This window comes from Eurosta solidaginis, chromosome 4 (assembly GCF_040869045.1).
Source record: "Eurosta solidaginis isolate ZX-2024a chromosome 4, ASM4086904v1, whole genome shotgun sequence".
NCBI classification, from domain to species: Eukaryota; Metazoa; Arthropoda; class Insecta; order Diptera; family Tephritidae; genus Eurosta; species Eurosta solidaginis.
In genome coordinates this window covers 218,784,296-218,810,111 of record NC_090322.1, presented here as the reverse complement: position 1 = coordinate 218,810,111, position 25,816 = coordinate 218,784,296, and the positions used below count along the sequence as shown (strand labels likewise).

General features: G+C 33.9%; 2 protein-coding genes across 4 annotated transcripts in view; one reads left to right on the top strand and one right to left on the bottom strand.

Annotated features, from left to right (window-relative positions):
- The window catches only part of Sas10 (UTP3 small subunit processome component Sas10), a 202,693-nt gene that overhangs the window by 52,697 nt on the left and 124,180 nt on the right, over positions 1 to 25,816 (bottom strand). The window contains exon 1 of one of the 3 annotated variants that reach the window (XM_067784797.1): positions 20,382 to 20,524. The exons of 1 other annotated variant lie outside the window; for it this stretch is intronic. The gene's annotated coding sequence lies outside the window, so the exon portion shown is untranslated. Of the gene's footprint in view, positions 1 to 8,410; positions 8,428 to 20,381; positions 20,525 to 25,816 lie in introns of those variants that run through there. One more of the 3 variants, XM_067784800.1, reaches the window with a different exon arrangement.
- Positions 20,537 to 24,901, top strand: Hex-A (Hexokinase A). Its single transcript, XM_067784795.1, has one exon. It carries the CDS (start codon positions 21,488 to 21,490, stop codon positions 23,336 to 23,338), a length of 1,851 nt encoding a protein of 616 aa, XP_067640896.1. The 5' UTR covers positions 20,537 to 21,487; the 3' UTR covers positions 23,339 to 24,901.

Here is a 25,816-nt window from a genome sequence, read left to right as displayed (position 1 = left end):
ATCATCTGTGCCACGTATGAACGAAAAAAAAAATAAAATATTGGAAGCAAACATGTATTCTAGTTTACACTGAAAGAAATAAGCTGATAAAATCACCCGAATTACGGGTCAATTCGAAAAAAAGTTCATCAAATCTAAGCCAAAGCTCTGTTGAAAATAAATAAAGAAATATTTTTTTCTAATTGACAAACCTTTTTTCTAATAATTTTAATGTTGCTTTTTCAGGCCTTGAACCCAGGATCTTCGGTGGCCCTGCTTTGTTAACTAGCATTTAATAAGGTGACACTAAGAATACCAACGAAAACAAACTGTTAAAATAACAGATTACCGTCAACATTATAACAGTTGTGGCTGTTGATATGACAGAGATTTCTTTTGCACGTAGTCATAAGAAAAAATTAGTAAGCGTCACAAGCGTATTTTTTTTTTTTTCAAAATTAGCTGAGGCATTTGCGTAATATTGACAGTTGAAATTACCAATGAAATCGGTTATATTAATAGAAAAATCAGTTAAATTGGTTGAGAAACTGTCATTTTTACAGAATAATGTTAGCCTGCAACGAACAGTTTTTCTTTTGTTGAAATAACTAAACAAATTTGTTTTCATGCCAAAAAAATCGGTTGAATTATCCATAAAAAAAAAAAAAAAAATGTCTGTTAATTCAAGAACAACAAACCTGATTTAATAGCTTCATTTCTTTCGGCGTGGTCCTCACATATACAGTTTTCGATTTGTTTCAGTCTTACCCCTTCAAACCCTAATACTAATGTCTAAATTCCCAATTATAAATTTAAGTCTCGATTGGAGACAATTAAGAGGGTGTTGCACAGGAATAAAAGTTTAGATTTCTCTATCATAAAAATTTAAATAAAATATTTTGTTTACTAATACCCAATTTCGTTAATACTATGGTTGATAATATCTTTTATAAATTTTGAACCTGATTGGATACTGTAAAGGCGTTACAGTGGTTACATATCAGATTAGGTTATGATGACTCAATCAGGGCCGGCTCAAGAGAATTTGGGGCCCTAGGCGAGTTATTATTTATAGAAAGAAATTGGAGATCAGAAAATTAGAGATCAGAAATATTAAATTCAAACTTAGTGTCAATAAAACAAAAAAAATATTTCTTTTGCATATTAAATATATATTTTTTCAACAACAGAACGAAAATATAACACACAAAAGTATTTTTAATTATCTTAGAGTTTACTAAAACTTCATTTTCCGCGCCTTCAACTCAGAGAAAGTTGATATAATTTTACTTAAATCTAATTTTTGCCCAATTTCCTGCTCTATTGATAGCAATGCTAAACCGACAAGCCTTACGCTCGCCACTCGCAACCGACATTGGTAACGTCAACAAAATACTAAATTGAGCATGAGACCAGACAAGTTGTGTTGTAAAATATAACTAAGGTGAAAATTATTTTTTTTTTAATGAAACTAAATATAGGGCCCCTACAAAATTCCTTTTTTTTTTTTGCAAAAAGGATTTTTAGTACAAAAGTGTTTATGGAATTTGGTGCCCCCTAGAACTTGGTGCCCTAGGCGGTCGCGTCGTTCGCGTATATGGTAGAGCCGACCTTGGACTCAATACCTTAAAATATGAACTTTAAACACTTACACTTTTACCGATTCTAATGAGGATCAAAACTTGAGTTGCCTACTATAACATAATAGATTTTGTTTATTAGAAAATAAAAAATATAATTATAATTCTTTGACTATCCATAGAAAAATATTAGCTTTGATGCTTGTGCGACACCCTTTTATCATCCACAAATGGGATCAAAATTATATGTGATATTTTTGACCTTTGTATTACCTCTTAAAAGGGTTAGACTGAAAAAATCAGAAATCTGATTTATAAGGACCACCTTAATGTATTCGTACCAAATATTGGCGAAGTTCATATACACATATGTTTGTATGTACCGCCAGAATGTGCATTCCTTTCCCCCACATACATATGTATGTACATATCGATATCGTCCTAATTTCATCATAAGAACAAATTCCCATTCAGATAGATTCTTCCAAATTAAGTGATATTCTTATAGTATAAATGAAGGCATAAGCCTTATACTGTTTTCACACAGAAACTTAATGATCTCATTTCACCTTCTAATGAAATCGTAAATTTTTTGCTTTCACACAGAAGTAACTGCTCGATTAGTATAAAGGATGAAATGTCAAGCGAATAAAATGACAATGCTATATGACAGACAATCATGGCGGAACGATACAAGGTGGCAGCATGGTGACATACTTACATACATAAATAAGAATTCCATGTACTTTGTTTTTGTAAATTCGATGGACAAATGTCAAAATCGTACTGCGCCAGAAGTTGATGTATCAAATCAAATAAAAAAAGGTTATAATCAGCTGTTCGATGCTGCCACCTTGTATCGTTCTGCCATGCAGACAATGACATTTACTTTGAAAAATGACATTTTTAAGCACTGTACACACTAAAAACTAAGAAACTGAACGCTCCCAACAGTTGCATTGTGCTTTTGACTTCATTAGGCATTCGATTAGCTACTAATGAAATAATTATAGATTCGAATTTTGTAGGGAAGATTGAGCTCAATAAGCGTCTTAATGTAGACAACTGCCTTTATTATTCAATAAGCCGTCTGTGTGAAAACAGAATTATGCGGTTTCGCACTTTCACCGACTGCATTCATATGAATGAACTAATCTCTATTCTGGGAACCAACGAGTTCAATTCATTTTAAGCAGATAACATAGTGCAGGGGGTTTTTTCTTTGAAACTATGCATGCCTGGACTGTTATCGGCATTTATGTAAAAATCCCCTTTAATTCCTATATAGCCTCCGGAGAGCTGTATAGTATTTGACATATGTATGTATGTATGTATGTGTCTACATTTACTATCTCCAACTTTAAATGCACTGAAAAAATTTAATTAAAACAACTAATATTCATCCACTTAAATCTAGTGAAAGGTAGGAATAATATGGAAAGGGATCCGGGTAGGATCCCTGTGGATTGGAATAGGGAGAGGGATAACGAAAGGAATTCAATTAAGGAGAGGGATAGGGATTGGATTAGGCAGATGGATAGGGATATGGATAGGTTTAAGAATAGGGACAAGGCAAATTATAGGAACGAAAAGTATGAAAATTTCTTGATAAAAACTAAAATTTAAGTTAATTTTCCCATATGCCTAATTTCAGTTTTGTATAGATAATTAGAGAGATATCAAGTGCTGTGCTTCGTAAGTGTATATTTTCAAGATGAAGAAATTAAATCTGTAGCTGTTTTTATCCGGTTTTTAAGCAAACAAAAAAAAACAGCTCACATAATTAGAAGGATTATAAAGATATGTAATGTACATTCTAGAGTACTTTTTAATTTATCAAGAACTCGCTCAGGGGTTGAAGTTAAACTACAACAGAGTTAACATTCTTAAAAACAAATAGTTTCGTGCTTTTTGAGAAGAGCTTCGCCGTCTTCTTATATGTAAGTAAAAACCGATTCCAAGAAGTCATTGATTTATTATCGTTTTATTATAAATAGCGAATTATTATCGTCGAATTTTCGATTTATGATCAGCTTGTCATCGCCTTGTTTTTGGTTTCTTGTCGTTTTGTTATCGAAGGCTTACACATGTTTCATCGATTTTGTATTGAAGTTCTATAGGTACATATATGTTTCATAACACACCGATGAGTCGTCGTTAACAAATCGATAACATGCATACAGCCAATTGGTAGCATTCCGACAATTTTTCAATGACAAGTGAACACGTTGTTGATAACAAAATCGATTGCTTTTCAATAACACGCCGATAACAAATCTTTAAGTTTCCTAAAAGATATTGATATCATTTTGATAACATATCGATGAATTTTCGATAAGTAATCGATAATTTATTGATAACAAATCAATAACATTCCGACAATTAATTGGTAACAATTCGATAACATAGTGGTAATTTTTCGATTATAAATCCAAAATTTTCGATAACAAATGAATGATTCGTCGATTAAAAATCGATTTAATTCAATTTTATTTCATTATATTTAAGATTATTTATTTTTTAGTATTTGATTTCATTTTGTTTTATTCTATTTTACCTTATTTTACTTTCTGTTATTTTATTTTAATTTAATTCACCAAATTTTATTTCATTTCATTGCATTTGATTTCGGGTTATTTTAATTTATTTCATTCCATTTAATTTTTCTATTTAATACTATACAACTAATACAACTTAAACCTAAATACCTGGCCATGTGTTTTATTTTGGTGAACACTTTGTGTGTCAGTAATAAAAATTGTTCGTTTGCGCATGTTTGCCGCTTTTGCTCTGGCTCTTTACATATTTCCAACGAAACAGCAGTGTGTACATCTTTTCGTACACTTGCATGCATAAAAACTATGCATACGCCCAGGGCCTTAAATTTATACGTAGGTGACGTGTTTACCTTGAGCTTCTTTCTGATTTCGCTCATAACAACTCTACCACGTACATTGTTCCCATATTGCGCTATATGGTACTGACTACGCTTACGCTCTCCTTCTTTATTACTCCATACAGTATACCAATACCACACACTACGTTTATGCTTAAACATTCTCTGGTACTCCTTACAATATATCAATCCCATACACTACTCCTACGCTTACACATTCTCTTGTATACATATATTGGCGGAGCAGAAAACAGCCCTGTCAATCAGCTGATGAATCACATTGACAAATAAACACAGTATACTAAAAACAGTATACTAAAATGAATTTTATTTGAATAAATATAATTTGCGCAAGTTTTTGTTTATTTGGCGAAAAGAAACTGCTGATTACGTAACAGGGTTACAATTTTTGTTCTTTTCAAGTCATGCAGGGTGGAACTGAACATTTTAAGTGGCTACAATTTCACAGGGAAAAGTGAGAATCTTAAAAATGTTTGCCGCTGAAAGTGGCGATATTTTCGTGTAGAAAAGAAATCACCATAAGTGAAAGGTTTTCGCAGCAAAATAATCCTGCTTTTTGTTTGACTACATTGCATCCAAATATTGTCGAAAAGATGAGTCTAAAAGACATTGAAAGCAAACTTGCCGATGCCAAGGTTTGTTATATATTATATGGTATTGATAATGATCTGGAATTGTGGTACAGGGCTTGCCAAAACCAGGGACCAACAGATTTTTTATGTGCCTTCGAGAAGAAAGCATTCCATCCAAAGATAAGATAAGCACTTTAAATTCTGCTTGCAATGACCTGCACAACCGCAACTGTGAAACGCTCCTTCAGCACTCTAAGGAGGGTAAAGACGTGGTTGAGAACAACAATGGCAGAATCTCGCCTTAATGATAAATAAAGTTTTTTTTAATATATTTATTGTATTTTTTTTTTCAAAGGTTTATGTATGCTGAGTGCTCACAGAAAATTAGTAGCGGAAAATGATACGGAGTTAAAAGATCTAATTTTAGATGAATTTACAATAAATCCTCGAAGAGTTGTACTTATTAGCAGGTTTTCTAATACTCAGAGAATGAGTAATGCAATTTAAAATACATCTCTGTAACTTAATAAAGTATGTAAAAAAATACAATTTTGTTGAATCTGAAACTCACTTGGGGGATAACATTTCTAAAGTAATTACACCTTGTACTGACTATTAAATTAATCTATCTAATTCAACAAAATTTTGAATTAACAAATCAGATATGGTAGATATTTTAGGAAGCTCTTGATAAATAAATAAAAATTTTAATGGACTGCTAGAGCCCACAGCTTGGTCTACAAAGCAGGCCTACCTAGACGTCATTACTATTTATACTTATAAATACGGTATACATGAATCTGAAAAAAAATTGCCTCCCACCCCGTTGTGAAAGGCTGGATACGTCTTTGCATATATTCCATACAGTATAACAATATCCCACGCTATGCCTGCATTTACATTCTACATATGTAAGTATATCACCCATATACCACACCACTAACAAAGACTACGCTTACACCCCCAGCGGGTTAGGGGGTTAGAATATACACGCAGTAGGTATGCCTGTCGTAAAAGGCGACTAAAATACGAGATTCAAGGGCTTGTGTAGCGCAACCTTTTCAGGTTGCCAGCGAAATATATAGCTTCTCCAAACCCAATTGTCAGCTTCACATTCGAGTGGCGAATCCCATTTCACTAACAGACAATATATTATTGGAACCCTTACCCGCATCATAAATCATGCCATTACCACATCTTGCTTTCCTAGTCTGTGGAAAGTGGCAACTGTTTTACCTGTAGCTAAAAAAAGAGGTACTAGCTCTCCGTTTGATTTTCGTCCGATTAGTGTCCTGGGCTTTCGAAGGTTTTTGAAGCAATAATGCATGATCAGATTTCTAGACATATTAATGAGCATAATCTACTTTCCCCCTTCCAGTCAGGCTTTAGAAAAAATCATAGCTGTGCAACTGCAATGCTTAAGATCTTGGTTGATCTGAGGACTCCTTTTGACGATAATCATTTGACGTTGTCTGCTTGATTTCTCCAAGGCATTTGATTCGGTCAATCATACGCTCTTATCCAGCAAGCTGAAATTTTACTTTGGGTTTAGTAATCATGCTCTGAGCCTAATGAATAGTTACTTAACATTCAGATACCAGCGTGTTCGAATTGGTTCTGAGATGTCACAACTGAAAGAGCTGACTATGGGAGTACCCCAGGGATCCATTCTTGGCCCTCTGATTTTCAGCCTCTTTCTTAATGATATTTTTGGAGTGTGTCAATATGTGAGATTTAATGCATATGCGGATGATATCCAGCTCTATTTATCTGACTCGTTCAAGCAAGTTGACCGTCTTTGCTGTCACATCAATGATGACTTGTCAATGATATACATATGGCCGACTGAAAATGGTTTGTTACTAAATTGTGATAAGTCCTTTGTGCTACCTATCAGCAAAAATCTTGGGTCACTTGACATACGAGTACATATAAATAATGTGAACCTCCAAGTTGTTGACAAAATCAAGAACCTAGGATTTATAATAAATTCTAAGCTTTCGTGCAAAGACCATATAAATTCGGTTGTCAGCAAGGAGTATCTAACCCTACGCAATCTGCGGCAGTCTAGTCTATATACCCCTACTAGCACAAGGCGTCAACTTGCTTTGCAACTCATTTTGCCTATAATAACGTCTTCTGAGCTGATATATAGTAAGCTGGATTCTCACTCCGCGCATAAGGTTGAAGTCCTGTTTAATAACATCACGCGTTATGTATATGGTGTGCCCAGGTTCGATCATATTTCCCCCTGGAGACACCGTCTCCTTGGTTGTGGCATCTTAAATTATTTGAAGGCTAGGAATTGCATATTTTTATTTAAACTCATGATGTCGGCCACGCCGAACTATTTGCATACAAAATTAGTTTTTACTAGGTCAGCTCGTCTAAGTGACTTAATTGTACAACAATTTAATTCGCTAACATCAGCAAGACTTTTTTTCGTCAACACTATTCGTCTCTGGAACTCCATTCCGTCAAGTATAAGGAATAAGTTAAACAAAACCAACTTTAAACAAACGCTTTATGCATATTTCAGTAGCCTTACCCCAGGAACATAGAAGAATTGCCAGCTATCTCTTTATGTTGAAACCGTCAGCTGTAGTTTAAAATTTTATTTTATTACTATTCATTTTTTTTTTTTTAACTCTAACTTTTACTTTTTAATTTTTATAAATCGCAAGCTTTATTTTAATGTGAATTTGTTTATGAATGCTGTTGTGCTATAAAAGATTTAAGAATCTTATTGTACTGATATATATTGAAATAAATGCAATACAATACAATACAATACAAGACTCTGACGACCCCAAGCTTCTCATGGAGGTTGGGGGTGGGGAGGGAGGGATGGCCTGAAGTTTTAATGTGGCCATATAAATCGTTCCCGAGATGGTCGGGCTAGCACCTTAATGGAGCAAAGGACCATCACATCGATAACACTCCTCAAAGGCTTCGGGGAGTAACTTTATCGATACAACAACAACTACGCTTAACATTCAGGGTTCCCCCACAACGTTAGCAAAGATGTCTAAAGATCAGAAAGTGAACGCGATTCCTGAACTACTTCGCCCAATAAACTCTTTTTTCAAAGTAAATCTTTAAAATTTCATAATTCAAAGAATCAACACCAACTTTATAGATGTTAATTAACATAACATCCTACAGATACTTGAGAATGTATCCATACTTTCTCTGAATATTTTAAGCAGTATTTAAATAAAATTTCTCAATAGATGTACATGCTGGTTACATTTCCAAAAAATTTGCAATTTCAATACAAGCAGTTTAAAATCTGCATTACCGGATTTCACGCCCACGGGCAACAAGTTAAAAACTAACACGGTTTATTTTATGATACTCACAGATAAAACAATTTCGTAAATTAACACGAGGACTGACCAAAATGGCGCGTATGTATATGGAATACAAAATAAGTAAGAAATCAGTCTATGAATAAATATTTGAAAATTTGACCAGACAGATTACATATTTATCAGTTGACTTTAACACTGGTTATATACACACAACATACATATGTATGTATACATGCATACATACCTATGCACCTACATTAGAAAAAGCGAGTTGAATTCATAAAATACCGAGAGATGGGAGTGTCACAATAAACAGTTCGAGCCCACGTCAAGAGAGCAGATGTGGGCCGTGCCCGTTATTGGGGAGTAAAAACGGCATTCCAAAACCGAAAACTGGTATACCTTTATACTACAAACAAGCTACATACATACACACATATCTATATCTACTATATCTATTTACGTCTTATATATGTACGTAGCTTTGTATACTATAAACTGTGCCAAAGTGTGAAGAGAATTTAAACAAGTAAGGAATTCTAAGTTCGGGTGAAACCGAACATTACATACCCAGCTGTACACTTGAAATGCCGTTGTTATTTGTTTTGTGTAATAGTGTTACAAGGCTGCGCAATAATACATATACATATGGTTCTATTCTGAACTAATTTTCGTTTAAAATAAGCAAAAAGGATACAGAGGCTAACACCAATGACCCTGAGCGGGTAATAATGCACTTTTCCTCCAGATATGGGGTTTTCCCTACTGTTTATTTTAAAATAATGATATAACAGAACAAACAATAAAAATACGGTTCGTACAAAACTATTTTTCGCTAAGATTTAACTTATTATTTTTTGCCTACGACCCTTTTTAAAGTAATTTATATAAAAGTGGGCGTGGTCCTTAATCAAACTTATCCATTTTTACTAGAAATATTTCCTGCTATAAGGAAAATATGTGTACCCAATTTTGTTACGATATGTAAATTTTTCTTCGAGTTTTGGCTCCAGAACCATTGAAAATTGCTTAGACAAAAAAGAGCGGTGCCACACCCATTCTCAAAAATTTTCGTGTTTTCCAATTTAATGCTATAATTCAATTCAGAAAGTACAATTCTATTGATATAAAGCTCTTTTTGCAAAGAAATAACTTATTTTATTCGTCCATGACCCTTTTAAAAATATTTTATATAAAAATGGGCGTGGCCCTTAGCCGACTTCATTAATTTTTCTTCAAAAAATTCCTTATAGTAAAGGTAACAGTAGGAGAGCTGGTAAGCATTTTTGAGCAGGTTTTTGAGGCACAATGAAAATTATGTACAATGCTTTTTTAATGGTATCTAAATATAGGAACGCAGAACTGGCTAAGGGGTGGCGGGGCTGAAACAATCCTTGAATTTAACAAAAAAAAATAATTTTTGTATGCTAAAAATGTTTTTGAGGCACTTTGAAAATTAGATATGTTAAAACTTAATATTTGAAATATATAAAAAGAAATAAGCCAGATTATTAGGTTGGGTCTAAAACTTTGCCAGGTCATTGCAAAATAATTGTTTTTTAATTGAGAAAATGTTTTTGAGGCACCTTGAAAATTAGATATGTTAAAATTTAATATTTGAAAAATATAAAAAGAAATAAGCCAGATTATTAGGTTGGGTGTAAAAGTTTGCCAGGTCATTGCAAAATATTTTTTTTAATTGAAAAATGTTTTTGAGGCACCTCGAAAATTAGATATGTTAAAATTTAATTATTGAAAAATATAAAAAGAAATAAGCCAGATTATTAGGTTGGGTCTAAAACTTTGCCAGGTCATTGCAAAATAATTTTTTTTTTAATTGAGACAATGTTTTTGAGGCACCTTGAAAATCAGATATGTTAAAATTTAATATTTGAAAAATATAAAAAGAAATAAGCCAGATTATTAGGTTGGGTCTAAAACTTTGCCAGGTCATTGCAAAATAATTTTTTTTTAATTGAAACAAGAAAGGCTAAATAACCATGTAGGAAATGAACATAGGGTAACCCTGGAATGTGTTTGTATGACATGGGTGGGAGTGGGACATAGTTCTATAGGTGGCCGCCTTTTCGAGATATCGCCATAAAGGTGGACCAGGGGTGACTCTAGAATGTGTTTGTACGATATGGGTATAAAATGAAAGGTGTTAGTGCGTATTTTAAAAGGGAGTATTCCTAAGTTGTATATGTGAAGGCGTTTTCGAGATATCGACCAAAATGTGGACCAGGGTGACCCAGAACATCATCTGTCGGGTACCGCTAATTTATTTATATATGTAATACCACGAATAATATTCCTGCCATTTATCCATTTATTTTATTTATCTACGGCCTTCTAGACCCAAATTAGGTACATGTATGTATGAGATCATTATCTAAATGGTAGTGCTTTGCAATAGTTATATAATAATTTCTTAAATTTATCGATATTTGGACATTGTTTTATTTCACATGGTAGATTGTTGTATTCTCTCAATCCCTCGTAGTATATGTATATTGTTCTTGTCGAATTCTCGTCGAACCATGATTCCAAGGGCTTTGGATTTCGCCCTGCAGATCTTTTTCATTTTCTTCTACTAAATATGGTATGTATCACACCCATTTTACAAAGTTTTTTCTAAAGTTATATTTTGCGTCAAAAAACCAATCCAATCACCATTTTTCATCCCTTCTTTTTTATTTGGTATAGAATTATGGCATTTTTTTCATTTTTCGAAATTTTCGATATCGAAAAAGTGGGCGTGGTCATAGTCGGATTTCACCCATTTTTATTATCAAGATAAGGCGAGTTCAGATAAGTACGTGAACTAAGTTTAGTAAAGATATATCGAGTTTTGGTGAAGTTATCGTGTTAACGGCCGAGCGGAAGGACAGACGGTCGACTGTGTATAAAAACCGGGCGTGGCTTCAACCGATTTCGCCAATTTTCCCAGAAAACAGTTACCGTTATAGAGGCTATGCCCTTACCAAATTTCACAAGGATTTGTGAATTTTTGTTCGACTTATGGCATTAAAAGTATTCTAGACAAATTAAATGAAAAAGGGCGGAGCCACGCCCATTTTGAAAGTTTCTTTTATTTTTGTATTTTGTTGCCCATATAATTTCTGGAGATGGATGTTGACATAATTTACTTATATACTGTAAAGATTTTCAATTTTTTGTTAAAATTTTACTTAATTTTTTTTTTTTAGGAGGGAGGATTTATCATCCGATTTTGCAAATTTTTATTTAGCACACATATAGTAACAGGAGTAACGTTCCTGCCAAATTTCATCATGATATCCTCAACGACTGCCTAATTACAGCTTGCAAAAGTTTTAAATTACCTTTTAAAAGTCGGCGGTGCCACGCCCATTGTCCAAAATTTTTCCATTTTTCCATCCTACGTCATAAGGTCAACCCACCTACCAAGTTTCATCGCTTTATCCGTCTTTGGTAATGAATTATCGCACTTTTTCGGTTTTTCAAAATTTTCGATATCAAAAAAGTGGGCGTGGTTATAGCCCGATTTCGTTCATTTTAAATAGCGATCTGAGATGAGTGCCCAGGAAGCTATGCACCAAATTTCATTAAGATACCTCAAAATTTACTTAAGTTATCATGTTTACGGGCAGACGGACGGACGGACGGACCGGCATGTCTAAATGAATTTCTTTTTCCGCTCAGATCATTTTGATATATAGAAGTCTATATCTATCTCCAATAGTTTATGCCGTTACGGGGTACCGTTATGCGTACAAAGTTAATATACTCTGTGAGCTCTGCTCAGCTGAGTATAAAAATGTTTTTGAGGCACTTTGAAAATTAGATATGTTAACACATTAAACATCATTTACACACGTATATAGAAGGCGATGAAGAGATTACTCACGCACACACATGCAGTCATCAGCCCAAGTAGTACTCACCCATACACACACATATGGCTATAAGACAAACATAAACTACAGATATACATGTCCTTATATGACTGTAACCAAGCATAAGCTACAACTTTTCGCGAAACTACTAGAGCTTAGGAGAAATGGATGTACGAGGCTACAAAGAGTAAAAAAGCGGCGCAAGCTGAGTAATAACTAATCAGTTTGATTTAAACACGCTATCAGTTGCGAATTGAAGTTTAATTGTGAAATATAATTGTACTACTCCCAAAGTAGTTTAATAAAGATCATTTGCAATAAGGAATATTGGGAGTGATTTATTCAACAGTTTAGCGATTTTAAAGTTAGCAGAAGGTTGCAAATGTGCCGAATTTCCCTAAATCCGTTACAATATTTAATTTTCAAAATGCCTCAAAAACATTGTTTTCAATTAAAAAAAAATTATTTTGTAATGACCTGGCAAAGTTTTAGGCCCAACCTAATAATCTGGCTTATTTCTTTTTATATTTTTGAAATATTAAATTTGAACATATCTAATTTTCAATGTGCCTCAAAACATTTTTTCAATTAAAAAAAATTATAATGACCTGGCAAAGTTTTAGACCCAACCTAATAATCTGGCTTATTTCTTTTTATATATTTCAAATACTAAATTTTAACATATCTAATTTTCAAAGTGCCTCAAAAATATTTTTAGCATACAAAAATTAATTTTTTTGTTAAATTCAAGGATTGTTTCAGCCCCGCCACCCCTTAGCCAGTTCTTCGTTTCTATATTTAGATACCATTAAAAAAGCATTGTACATAATTTTCATTGTGCCTCAAATACCTGCTCAAAAATGCTTACCAGCTCTCCTACTATAACCTCTCTGCCGAATTTTGTTACGATAAGTTTAACGATTTTTGATTTATGATTAATAATATTTGTAAAATTGATTTTATCACAAGTGGGCGGTGCCACGCCCATTTAAAAAAATTTTTCAAATTTTTATCAAGAGTCTCAATGTCAGTCCACATGTCAAATTTCAACATTCTAGGTGTATTATTTACTAAATAATCAGGTTTTTTGTGTTTTCCAAAATGTTATATATATATAAAGTGGGCGTGGTTATCATCCGATTTCGCTCATATTCAATACCAATCTATTCTAGGTCCAGAAAAGCTCGTGTACCAAATTTGGTGAAGATATCTCAATATTTACTCAAGTTATCATGTTAACGGTAAGACGGACGGACGGACGGACGGGTATGGCTCAATCAAATTTTTTTCGATACTGATTATTTTGATATATGTAAGTCTATATCTATCTCGATTCCTTTATACCTTGTACAACCAACCGTTATCCAATCAAAGTTATAATACCTTGTGTACAACTACAGCTGGGTATAAAAAAAATGAGTAGCGTTAAGAAAAATATCGAATGAGAGCGTAACAAACGTGCCTCCAAATCGTAAAACAAACATGGATAACTTATGTAGGTGTATTGGTAAAAGTCCGTGTGCTATGGAGGTTATGCCAATACCTAAGAAGTTCCCAACTGTTTGTGCGAAAATTGTAGTACCTACACATAAAAAATAAAAATAAATAGCTACAACGACAACGGTGTCGACATGTGTTTCGTTAAAGATATGTTAGTTGCAATGAGCAAAGCTGCAAAGGGGTCTCAGGGACAGACATTGCATTTTTCTATCCGGTAAATATGTAGGTACGTATCTACAAATACATTTGCAGTATTTGCCCACTTTTTCTTTCAATGTGTTTACTGTAGAAGAATGCTGACTCATATGCATGCATATATACTTACATATGTACGTACTCTCACTGGTGAGCGCTTATCGTTAACCAGTGAAAATTAGTAATTCTATTCCTGAAATTTCTTCGCTTAGTATATTTTATTTTCAATTTTTATTGTAGTGTATAATATATAAAAAATATTCGTTTGTATGTATGATTTTGGTTGATAATATAGAATTTTTTTTGCTCTCTTCCACAAACTTTGATTTCATTTCCAAATACGAGGGCTAACACTAAAGTTTTAATATTTGAGGTCGAAATTAAGAACTAATGGTTAGCGCGCGAAGATGAAGTAATTTCACTTTGTTAATAATATAAATGATGAAAATAGAAACCAGGGCCCGTATTACGTCTTATGGTCAGTGATTGAAAATCATTTTCATTAACACGATAACTATGCAACTCAAACTTATTTTAAATTTTATAATAAGTTATGGATCTAACGAGTACCTACTAGTCGACGTTGGTTCACATATATCATAAATTCGATTCACCCTTTTCAGAGCAATTGTGATTTTAAAAATAAGCTTCCATCACGTATCGTAAAACGTAATAGGGACCCAGAAAAAATCAACGATGTCAACAAGGAGTATCTGAGATACTTAAAACTTGCACTCTGTTATATGGAGGTTCCATGAAAAAGTAAACCTTGGATTGGAGATAATATTCTCATAAAACTGGATAGTGTGGATAATAATGTAAAAACCTTCAATCAACCTAAAAATATTGGATTCAATCTTTAAATGCTTATTCAATACCAATTAGGTTGAATTAGCTTGTTTTGAAAAACTGTCAAACCATCACTACCGAACTCCTCTTTATTTATAGAAACTGATCAAAAAATCAAATTATATAAGCCTTATATTCTTATTATCGGAACCCGCCTATGGAGCAGATGAAGAGGGGCGGCTACTACGCTGGAAGGGCCAGCTTGAAAGCGATTTTAATCCCCTTGGTGTTACCAATTGGTGCCAGTTTGGGCAGCGCAGAAGCGACTGGCGCTCCTTGTTGAACGAAGGAATATTTTTATTATTACATGTATCAAAAAAAGATCGCTATTTCATATTTTTTAGTCGTTCTTTTATATATACAACATAGAAAGTCATTTTTAATATATCCAACAATTCAGTTTGAGCTTCTTTGAGGTTCTTATTCAACATTGAAAAATGTTTCATACATGAGAAATACGCAGAAATAGTTGTTAAAAGTGAGTAGCCATTTCTTATATGCTTTATAATCCTAAAAAAGATATCAACTAACAACGTGCCACGGAAATTTTATACAAAATGCGATGTCTACGAACTAAGTCAAAGCCTCAAAAGTAAAAATTTTTTTAATTTTCTGTAACTCAAATTTATTTAGCCTATGAAATGGTTTCTTGACATGAACCATATTTTAAGGTCCAAAACTACCTTATTTAAAAAAAAATGAATAAATACAAGGTGCGATAACGTTCGACGAGTTTTCAGGCCGAGACTCTCTTCTAATTTGTGTCGTGCTCCTTTTTAATTTTTCCTACAAATTGTGGGGACGGGACCTACATGTTTTACGCCGACTCCGAACGGCATCTGCAAGACAGATGAATTCCCAATGAGGACGTTTTCATGGCAGAAATACACTCTGCTGAGTGGCGGCCTCCCCTAGAGAGTTTTTATAATATATGTATACATACAGAGCTTCAGTATTTTTCTCTCATCCGTGACAATTATAAAACTTATTATAGTTTTCAAATATACTAAGAAATTATAAGTTTTTTTTTACATAACAGTAATAATTGAATTTTAAGTGTCTCAACCCATCTAATAGACCCTGAAATCCCCAGCTGGTTTTATCAGAATGGTTCAACAAAGATTGCATATTGCATACAATTGTCCCACCAGTGACAATGTGTCGCCCTCCGCCCCCTCCTCTCGGTAACACTTATAGTTTAGATTATAGAAATAAAATCATATAAGAAAAAGTAGTTATTTTTACGAAATTTGATTTCCCAAATATTCGTTTATCTAAAACGGCGGCCACCGTGGTGTGATGGTAGCGTGCTCCGCCTATCACACCGTATGCCCTGGGTTCAACTCCCGGGCAAAGCAACATCAAAATTTTAGAAATAAGATTTTTCAATTAGAAGAAAATTTTTCTAAGCGGGGTCGCCCCTCGGCAGTGTCTGGCAAGCGCTCCGATTGTATTTCTGCCATGAAAAGCTCTCAGTGAAAACTCATCTGCCTTGCAGATGCCGTTCGGAGTCGGCATAAAACATGTAGGTCCCGTCCGGCCAATTTGTAGGGAAAAATCAAGAGGAGCACGACGCAAATTGGAAGAGAAGCTCGGCCTTAGATCTCTTCGGAGGTTACCGCGCCTTACATTTATTTTTAATTTATTTATTTAAAAGTAAAACAAACTATTTTCATATATTTGCAGGCTTTTTGTGATATAGTAGTATAACTTCACTAATGGAATGCGTATATTTTTGTCCCACCCGTTTTTTATATATACTATGCTATTGTGACTTTTTTTAACCTAATCCATTATAGTAATAAGTAAGTTGATTTTTCTGCGCCTATTTTACAGCCAAACTAAAAGTATTAGATATAAACAATATTTGTATCGATCGTAATATAAAATAAAATTAAAATAATATAGAATAAAATAGATACAACATAAAATTAAATAAAATAAACTAAAATAAAAATAAATTGAAAAAATAAATAGATATATAGCCCGAATTGCTTGAGAGGTGGAGGCGTTTTAATTGCGGTGAATCGGATGTTCCGTTCTTTTTCAGTCCATTTAGAAAATGATGATTCTCTCCTCGACCAGTTGTGTGTATGCATCTTCTCGGTAAATTATTCATTTGCACTTCTTACATTCCACCTTCCAGCCCCGATTCTTTGTATGCTGCTCGCATAAACAATATTGTGAATCTTTATAAGAATAACGAAGAGTGTAATTTTTGTATTTTGGGTGATTTTAACCTCAATAAAATTGTATGGTCAAATTTACTTGATAATGATATCTTAACACCAACAAGGGTGAATAGCTCGCCCGAAATAAATTTTATAGATAGTCTTTTCAGTATTAACTTAACCCAAATTAATTCATTTTACAATGAGCTTAATAATATTTTAGATCTTATCTTTGTAGATGAAAACTTGATTTTTAGTGTTTCGGAGGCCACTTTCCCTATATGCAGGTGCGATATGCACCATGTCCCACTCTCCTTAACTCTGGAATTTTTTAATTTTGTTTCAGGCCCGGGTATAATCTCCACTGCAAAGTTTGATTTTCGTGCCGCCGATTTTAATGCTTTAAATGAAAAAATTTTGGTTTTAAATTGGAATTCAATTTTCGCCTCTAAAAGCGAAGCGGAATGTTACGATGCCTTTCTTCTTAATATACTAGAAATTTTCTCTGATAATCTACCCTTACATCCCGCGAGAATTCATAAACTTCCGTGGTATACGAAAAATCTAAAAAAGCTGAAGAATCTTAGAAATAAACATCTTAAACTCTATAAAGCTTCGAAGGATGTTTCTCATAAAGAAAAATATATTTATTATAGTAAAAGCTTTAATGTACTTGACAAATTTTTATACAAGCAATATATTTCTCGGTATGAAGTAGAGATGAAGGAAAACCCTAAGGCGTTCTGGAGATATATACGATCTAAAAAAGGTTGCTCCAATATTCCAAATTGTATGTCCTACGGCGGTATAGCTTCTGAGAGCTTATTGGATACTGTTAATCTTTTCGCAGATTTCTTTAAATCAAACTTCGTAACTAGCAACTCTGCTAATAATTTTTCCGCCGATGTCGAACAAATGGTTGACTTCGGATCGATGTTAGTCTCAGAGGAAGACGTTATTAAAGGCATCCTAGCTCTGGAAACGTCAATGAAGAGCGATAATGACGGGCTTTCGTCGTTTAATCTAAAGAAATGTAGCACGTCGTTTTGCGTCCCATTAAGTTACATTTTCAATCTTTCCCTAGCAAGAGGTGAGTTCGTTGATAGGTCGAAAATAGCCTCGATTTCTCCTATCTTTAAATCTGGCAACAAAAACATAGTAACTAACTACAGACCCATCTCTAAACTGCCCACTTGCTCTAAGCTCTTTGAAAAAGTGGTAAAAGGGAAGCTATCCTTTGCAATAAAAGGTTCCATAGATGAGTGTCAACACGGGTTTCTCAGTGGTCGCTCCACAGTTACGAACCTAGCCTCATTTTCTAATTTTTGCATTTCGTCGTTCAAAAATGGACATCAAGTTGATGTTGTATATACTGACTTCGCGAAGGCATTTGATACTGTCACCCAAAGCATACTATTGGGCAAGCTTGAACTATTGGGTTTCCATTCTTCCTTTTTACGTTGGATTGGGTCCTATCTCACTAATAGAACCTCGTTCGTCGAAATTGAGAATACCAAGTCTTATTCATTCACTGCCACATCTGGGGTACCTCAGCGTAGTATTCTCGGGCCAATTTTATTTCTTTTTTTTATAAATGATATAGGAACCTATAAATAAATGTTTCTTTATGACGCTTTCGAGAAACCTCAATACGATTAATACCGCGTATTCAATTGCTGATGATAATCTCTCCAGCGTTAGGGAATTCGTTGATCTTGGAGTAATGTTTGACTCTGGTTTTACTTTTGTGAATCATATTAGCTCCATTCTACCTAAAGCCTATTCCAATTTGGCTTTCATGCGGCGATATGGGCGAGGTTTCAAAGATCCATACACCAGAAAAATTTTATATAGTTCTTTAGTTCTCTCAAAGCTGGAATATGCTTCCATAATTTGGAACCCAATTTATTCCTCTCATTCTCAAAGACTGGAAAGAGTACAGAAAAGTTTCACTCGATTCGCACTCCAACCGTTTAATTTCTTAGAACCATTACCTTCTTACCGCGCCCGCTGTGCCCTCATAAACATGAAGTCGCTTGCGGCCAGACGTTATATTCAATCTCTGCTGTTTGTGTATGATCTTATAGGTGGTTGGGTGGCCTGCCCGGAACTACTAGCGCAAATTGGCTTCAATGTCCCGAGCAGAACCCTTCGTGCCCAATATCCGTTCCACGTGAAAGTTATCGGAGCTAATTATCACAATTTTGATCCTATCTCTAGGGCTCTCAATGAATACAACAGGGTCTTTTTTAGCCTTGAGCTTGACTTCGCACTCCCGAGAGCGTCCTTTAGCGCTAAACTTTACTCGTATTATGTATAAAATAAATTTATTAGCATTTAAGTTGAATGAATGTAAATCTAGTCTGTAAGATTAATGAAATCATAGACTAATAAAATGAAATGAAATGAAATATAGTTAAAAGAAAGAAAAAATATATGAAATAAAGTAAAAAAATCGTTTTGTCAAAGTTTTATAAAAAAATCTATCGATGAACTTTTTTGACTTTTGGCCGCTTCGCACACTGTGCGCTAGACTGGGTTGGCCCCCATACAAAAAAAAAAGTTGCTAATGTCCGCCCTTAAATTTGAAGATCATTTTGAGAGGGTTTCGGAAAAATTTTTTTTAATTTTTTTTGATCCTTCGAAATACAGCCGAAACGGTTTTTTCGTTGTAACTTGGTTATTTGACGTCCGATTTTTAAAATTGATATGTCATTATTTTGGCTTTGAGAAACTTCACATTACCGTTTAATGTCCTGGTTTGACTCACTTATTTACTTTGACTTCCCCTATTCATGATATTTGGCATATCTTTATTAACTTTTTAATGCAAACCCTGCAATTTTTCCTCCAAAAATATCATGAGTTTCAGGTCTAAGTATAATAATAATCAGGTAAAATAACAGTTGCAATAAATATTGAAAGTGCTATAACGTCTTCGTTTATTATTTTAGTAATATGGTTTCAAAGCAACATTTTTTTGAATTTTTAAGTACTTTCGTTTGGAAAGAAAAAAACATACATTAGGGGGGGTAAAATTTTGTTAGCTGACCTAATCATGTGAAAAGACTTCATAGCTTAAAAGGACATTAAACGGAAATGTGAAGCTTCTCAAGGCTAAAATAATTACATATCAATTTTAAAAATCGGACGTCAAATAACCAAGTTACAACGAAAAAACCGTTTCGGCTGTATTTCGAAGGATCAAAAAAAATTAAAAACAAATTTTTCCGAAACCCTATCCACATAATCTTCAAATTTAGGGGCGGACATTAGCAACTTTTTTTTCGACCCAGTCTACTGTGCGCCATGCTTATTTTAAGAGGTTTCCAGTGTCTACGATTTATATAGCAACCCTTGTATACAAATACAAACGTACACAGGCATTATTTGTACGCTCATCTTTTATTATGACTTTATACTCACGCGCCGCTCTGTACATAAAACTAAATAATTGTCAATTTTGACCTTCAAGGTTCCTTCAAAATCCAACAACAACGGAGCTGGTGACGCCGCACCAAACAAAGTGTGTGAGCTGTGAAAACGAAACTGAAACGGTTGTTCAACCAAAAAGCTGAATTGATTCAGAGGTGAACGTTTCAATACGACGGTTGGTTGAGCGGGAGAATTATAAAAAATTTATACACAATATTAATAATGAAATAACGTATACTATTATAAAAGCAGAGGCACAATTGAAAATCGAAAAACAAGAATACTTACTAAGTCAGCTACAACTATATAAGTCGTAGCTGCAAACATAAAATATTCAGTACAAAAAGTATTTACTTGCAGTTGAAAACCGACAACACTAACGGCAATAATTAGCACAACAATTATTGTTGTTGTTACATTTAAAAAATAAAGTGCATTTGTAAGAAAATAAAAAAGAGACGACGAAACTGAACTTTTGTGTGATTCGTGCATTTTTTTTTGGTTGTGTTAAGAAAACTGTTTTTGCGAATTTAATATAAAATTATATTTTGTACAAAACGAAAGCCACAATATACATAGAAGAATATAAAAAGCTACAACAATTATAAATACAACAATAGCAAATAGAATTCATGCATGCAAGTGTATGTAAGAAAGCAAGAATTAAATTAAAAATCTACGAAAACAGAAAGCTCTAAAATATTTTTGCAGCAGAGCTTAGTAGAGGAAGGGTGTTTGAACTACTAATAAATCAACTTGTGCGAAATTCTTGTGGGCGTAGCATTGACGTTTATATGTACTATATTTAGCGGATAATGTAGATAATATACACACCCACAAACTGGTATATAATATACATATGTACATACATACAGCGCAAAAATTGACATTTTTTGTGCGCAAAGTCACCAAAAAAGTGCGAGAGAACAGACGTAACACGTAAATATCTATCTATTGCGCGGCACCATTGAACTCTTAAATAGCGGAAGCTAATATACAAAAATAAAAGTGAACAAAATCTAAATCTACATTAAGTGCAAAAAAACTAGATACACTTATATACTTACATAGCTACGCTCAAAAGCGCCAACAGAGGGATGGAGAACAATTTGAATGGTGCATTGAAGAGCATGTCTATTAATAGCAGTAAAGGCAGCGCAGCAGTTGTAAATGTCTGCTGTCGCGGCAGTGAATGCATTTTTAACGGTGCTAAGCTTTCGTGTTACAGCCAAATACAACAACAACAAATGGGTGGTTGCAACAACGACGACGATTGCGATAGTAGTAGTCTGAGCAACAGTCAAAACAACGAACATTGTGTGGCATGCAAATGTATTGGTCGTGTTGGCGTTGGCGGTAATCGTAGCGTTAGCATTCAGTCTACAGACGAAACAGATAACGTACGTATCGTTGGCGGTATCGGCGGCAATAATGCAATAGTTGGTAGCAGCAGTTTAACCAACAATTTCACATATAATAATAAATCCTTCACATCCACTGCGCAAATCGAACAACAATTTCAAATGCAGGATCAACTAGCAGCAACACAGCCACAAATCTCATTAGGACCATACGCTGACGCTACGAACGCACAAAAATACAAAATGGTTAACGAATTATGTCAACAATTAATATTAACCGATGAACAAATACGCGAATTAAATTATCGTATATTACATGAAATTAAACGTGGCCTATGTAATGATACACATCGTAAGGCAGATGTTAAATGTTGGATTACATATGTACAAGATTTACCAAATGGTAATGAACGTGGCAAATTTTTGGCACTTGATCTTGGTGGTACAAATTTTCGTGTATTGCTTATACATTTGAAAGAGGAGCATGATTTTCAAATGGAATCACGCATTTATGCTATACCACAACACATCATGATTGGTTCCGGTGTACAGCTATTCGATCATATTGCTGAATGTTTGGCCAGTTTTATGTCTGAACATTGTGTGTTTAAGGAACGTTTACCCTTAGGCTTCACCTTCTCATTCCCATTACAACAATTGGGTTTGACTCGCGGACATTTGTCTACATGGACGAAAGGTTTCAATTGTTCGGGTGTTGTTGGTGAGGATGTGGTGCAATTACTGAAGGATGCTATAGCGCGTCGTGGTGATGTACAAATTGACATTTGTGCTATTTTAAATGATACAACAGGCACGCTAATGTCATGCGCTTGGAAAAATCATAATTGTAAAATTGGTTTAATTGTTGGTACCGGCTCGAATGCTTGCTATGTAGAACGTGTCGAGGAATGTGAGTTATTTGATGGTGCTACGAATGGCAAATCACATATGCTTATTAATACCGAATGGGGTGCATTGGGCAATAATGGCATGTTAGAGTTCCTGCGTACAGAATTCGATGATGAGATCGACAAACACTCTATAAATCCCGGTAAACAAATATTTGAGAAAATGATCTCTGGTATGTATATGGGTGAATTGGTGCGCTTAGTTATAGTAAAACTGGTTAAGCAGGGCATACTCTTTAAGGGGCAAGATTCTGATGTGCTTATGACACGTGGACAATTCTTTACTAAATATGTATCAGAAATCGAAGCTGATGAGCCTGATGATTTCACAAATTGTCATATGGTTTTGGATGAATTGGGTTTGAATGATGCGACTGATGAAGATTGCGCCAACGTACGTTATGTTTGCGAATGTGTATCGAAACGTGCAGCGCATTTGGTATCCTGCGGTGTTGCCACATTGATAAATAAAATGGACGAAAAGCAAGTGACAGTTGGCGTTGATGGTAGTGTATATCGTTTCCATCCAAAATTCCACACATTAATGGTGGAAAAAATCACAGAATTAGTTAAACCCGGTATAAGCTTTGATCTAATGTTGTCTGAGGATGGTTCTGGACGTGGCGCAGCGCTTGTGGCGGCGGTAGCGTGTCGCGAGGATAACGTAAAGGCGAAGTAAACGTAAATGTGGAAGAAGTAAAACCCCGTTTTAAAGTTGTTTCACATTTTATGAACAAATAAACAGCGCAAGCTACCAGTGTCCCCTAATCCTACCTAAAATAACTACAAAACAGACTATGTAAATATATATCAGTAAGCGTATGTACCTATATACTTGACAGCTGTCATATAACTACATACATAGGGGTATATATACATTTAGAAACACAAAAACAGGATACAAAGTATGATGAGAGAATGCTGTGTGCGTACAAATGTGTAACAAACTACAAAGAGCAAAAGTTGAATTTGTGGAAGGCCGCAGGCAGCCCTCCCAAGTTGTGATCCAGAGCACTTTTACCGCAAAAAACAATAGCAATAAAAATTATAGGCAAAAAATTGTTAAACATTTTTGTACATTCGTTGCTTTTTTTAGCAATATGTAAAAAATATAATTAATTTAATTATTATATAATCTAAAATTAAATATATATTGTTACTAAACTTATTTTTTCTTGTTTAAGTTTTTTGTTTTCTTGCGTTTATTTAAAAACAGCAAAAAATATATACCGGAAATAACGAATTTTAAATATTACATACAAAAGTTCAAAATTTGGCAAAAAAAAAACATATATTTTTAATTTTTTTATGTTGCTTTTTGCTAGACTATTTAGTAAATATTATCAGCAGTAAAAGACATCTGCTTTTAAGCAAATCTGCAGTTTTGAAAGATTTGACAAAAAACCAAAATAACAAAAACCAACGAATTACGCAAGCTCTTAAATTTGCGCTAAACAAAAAGGCAAAAAAAAAACTATGTATACAAACTAAAACAATATATGTAAATGTAAACAAGAAATGCAGTTGGCGCTGTTTTACTCTAACGAAAATTGTAAAGAGAAAAATAAGAAAAAAAACAAAAAATAAGAAAACAAAAAATAAAAAAACAAAAAAAAACACAGCAAACAACCTCCTTAATGTAAACATCATTCATTATCATCGGCAACGCTATCATTTGTGAAACGACTTTCACATACACACATTTATAGAATTGTAAGAATTGCCCATCCCTAATAGTATATCTAGTGATAGTTTCTTAGTCAATATGTAACTTCTATTGTATAATTATGTCACTTTTTATGATTCCACTTTTAATTTTACCCACTTTTTTGTTTTACAAACATCAAATGAAAAAAAAATGTTAATATATTTTTGAAAAACACTATTTTTTAAATTGCAAAAGATTATGTTCGTTTTAGTAATTTTAAACGTAATCCAAGTTATTCTTCGTTACACAAACTATATATTTTAATTACAAAAAGAAAACTATATAAATATTAGTAATGAAATAAAATATGTATATAAGCGATAAAATAAATAAAAATTTTAAGTTTAAATTTAAAATAAAACTGCAAAATTTTATCCAATGTTAAATAGATTATTTAAAATGTTTGCTTTATGAATAGTTTTAAATTTATAAAAACACATATATATATACAAATACTTAAAAACAAAAATAATTCATAATTGCATAAATAAATTGGCATTAAAGTGCATATTTTTAAAAAAACATTAAATAAAACTTGATGAATTATTTTAACCCTCAAGCAGGCAAAACGGCTTTCCAGAGGTCAACACTGTTAAACCGAATTTCATCTAATAGACCATGTCTATTTATGGTTTGAATAAAGTTTTAACGATTAGGGCGCGGAAAGCGAAGTCTCCAGGGATTTGTTGAGCACGGAATCCACAGGGCGAAGAACCTCATGGAAATTTTTTTTGTGCGGAGGTTTGAGTACTCCAAAGAAACGCACGGTTGAGGAGAGGCTAGGGAAAATGGTCATGTAATGGTGATGAGTCCGTAGAAATGCTCGTCGAAGCACATCCCCCCTATCAATAGATGATGCAGAAGAGCCATCAGATAACACTTAAACTAACGGGGCTTGGTGGCTGATACCGATATCGTACTCCCTAGGAGTCTTCTTAGATATTGCCGGGACTTGCAACAATATCTCTAAATAGGCGATCATGGGGGGCGTAAGTTCATTGAAGTTCATCCAGCCCTAAACAGATGAATCGGCTACATGCTAAATTGCAGAAAGATAGCATCGGAGTGGGGGCTGCATGAGGCCACAAAAGCGGTGAACAGGCACATGCCGAAGGATAGCTTAACAGGGCGCATCGCTCGGCAGCTTTTCGTAATTTCTGCCCGTTTCTAACAGCTAGAGGCTTCAAGTTTTACCAAATGCTTACGCATAGGGCATTCATTATTATCTGAAAAATTTGTATAGATCGGTGGTATATCTATATATATATATATAAAAATGAATGCCCGTTTGTGTGAGGCTTATAGAATCAAAAACTATCTGGTCGATTTTGCTCAAACTTTCACATAAGTTGCGTATAATTCACGCGGTGGCCAACGCGAGATATAGGCCAAAACGTGGTTCAGGGTAACACTAGAATGTGTTTTTACATTATGGGTATCAAATTGAAG

What these genes read in the sequence shown, in the direction of transcription:
- Hex-A (XM_067784795.1), top strand. Translation starts at nt 21,488, where the DNA reads ATGGAGAACAATTTGAATGGTGCATTGAAGAGCATGTCTATTAATAGC.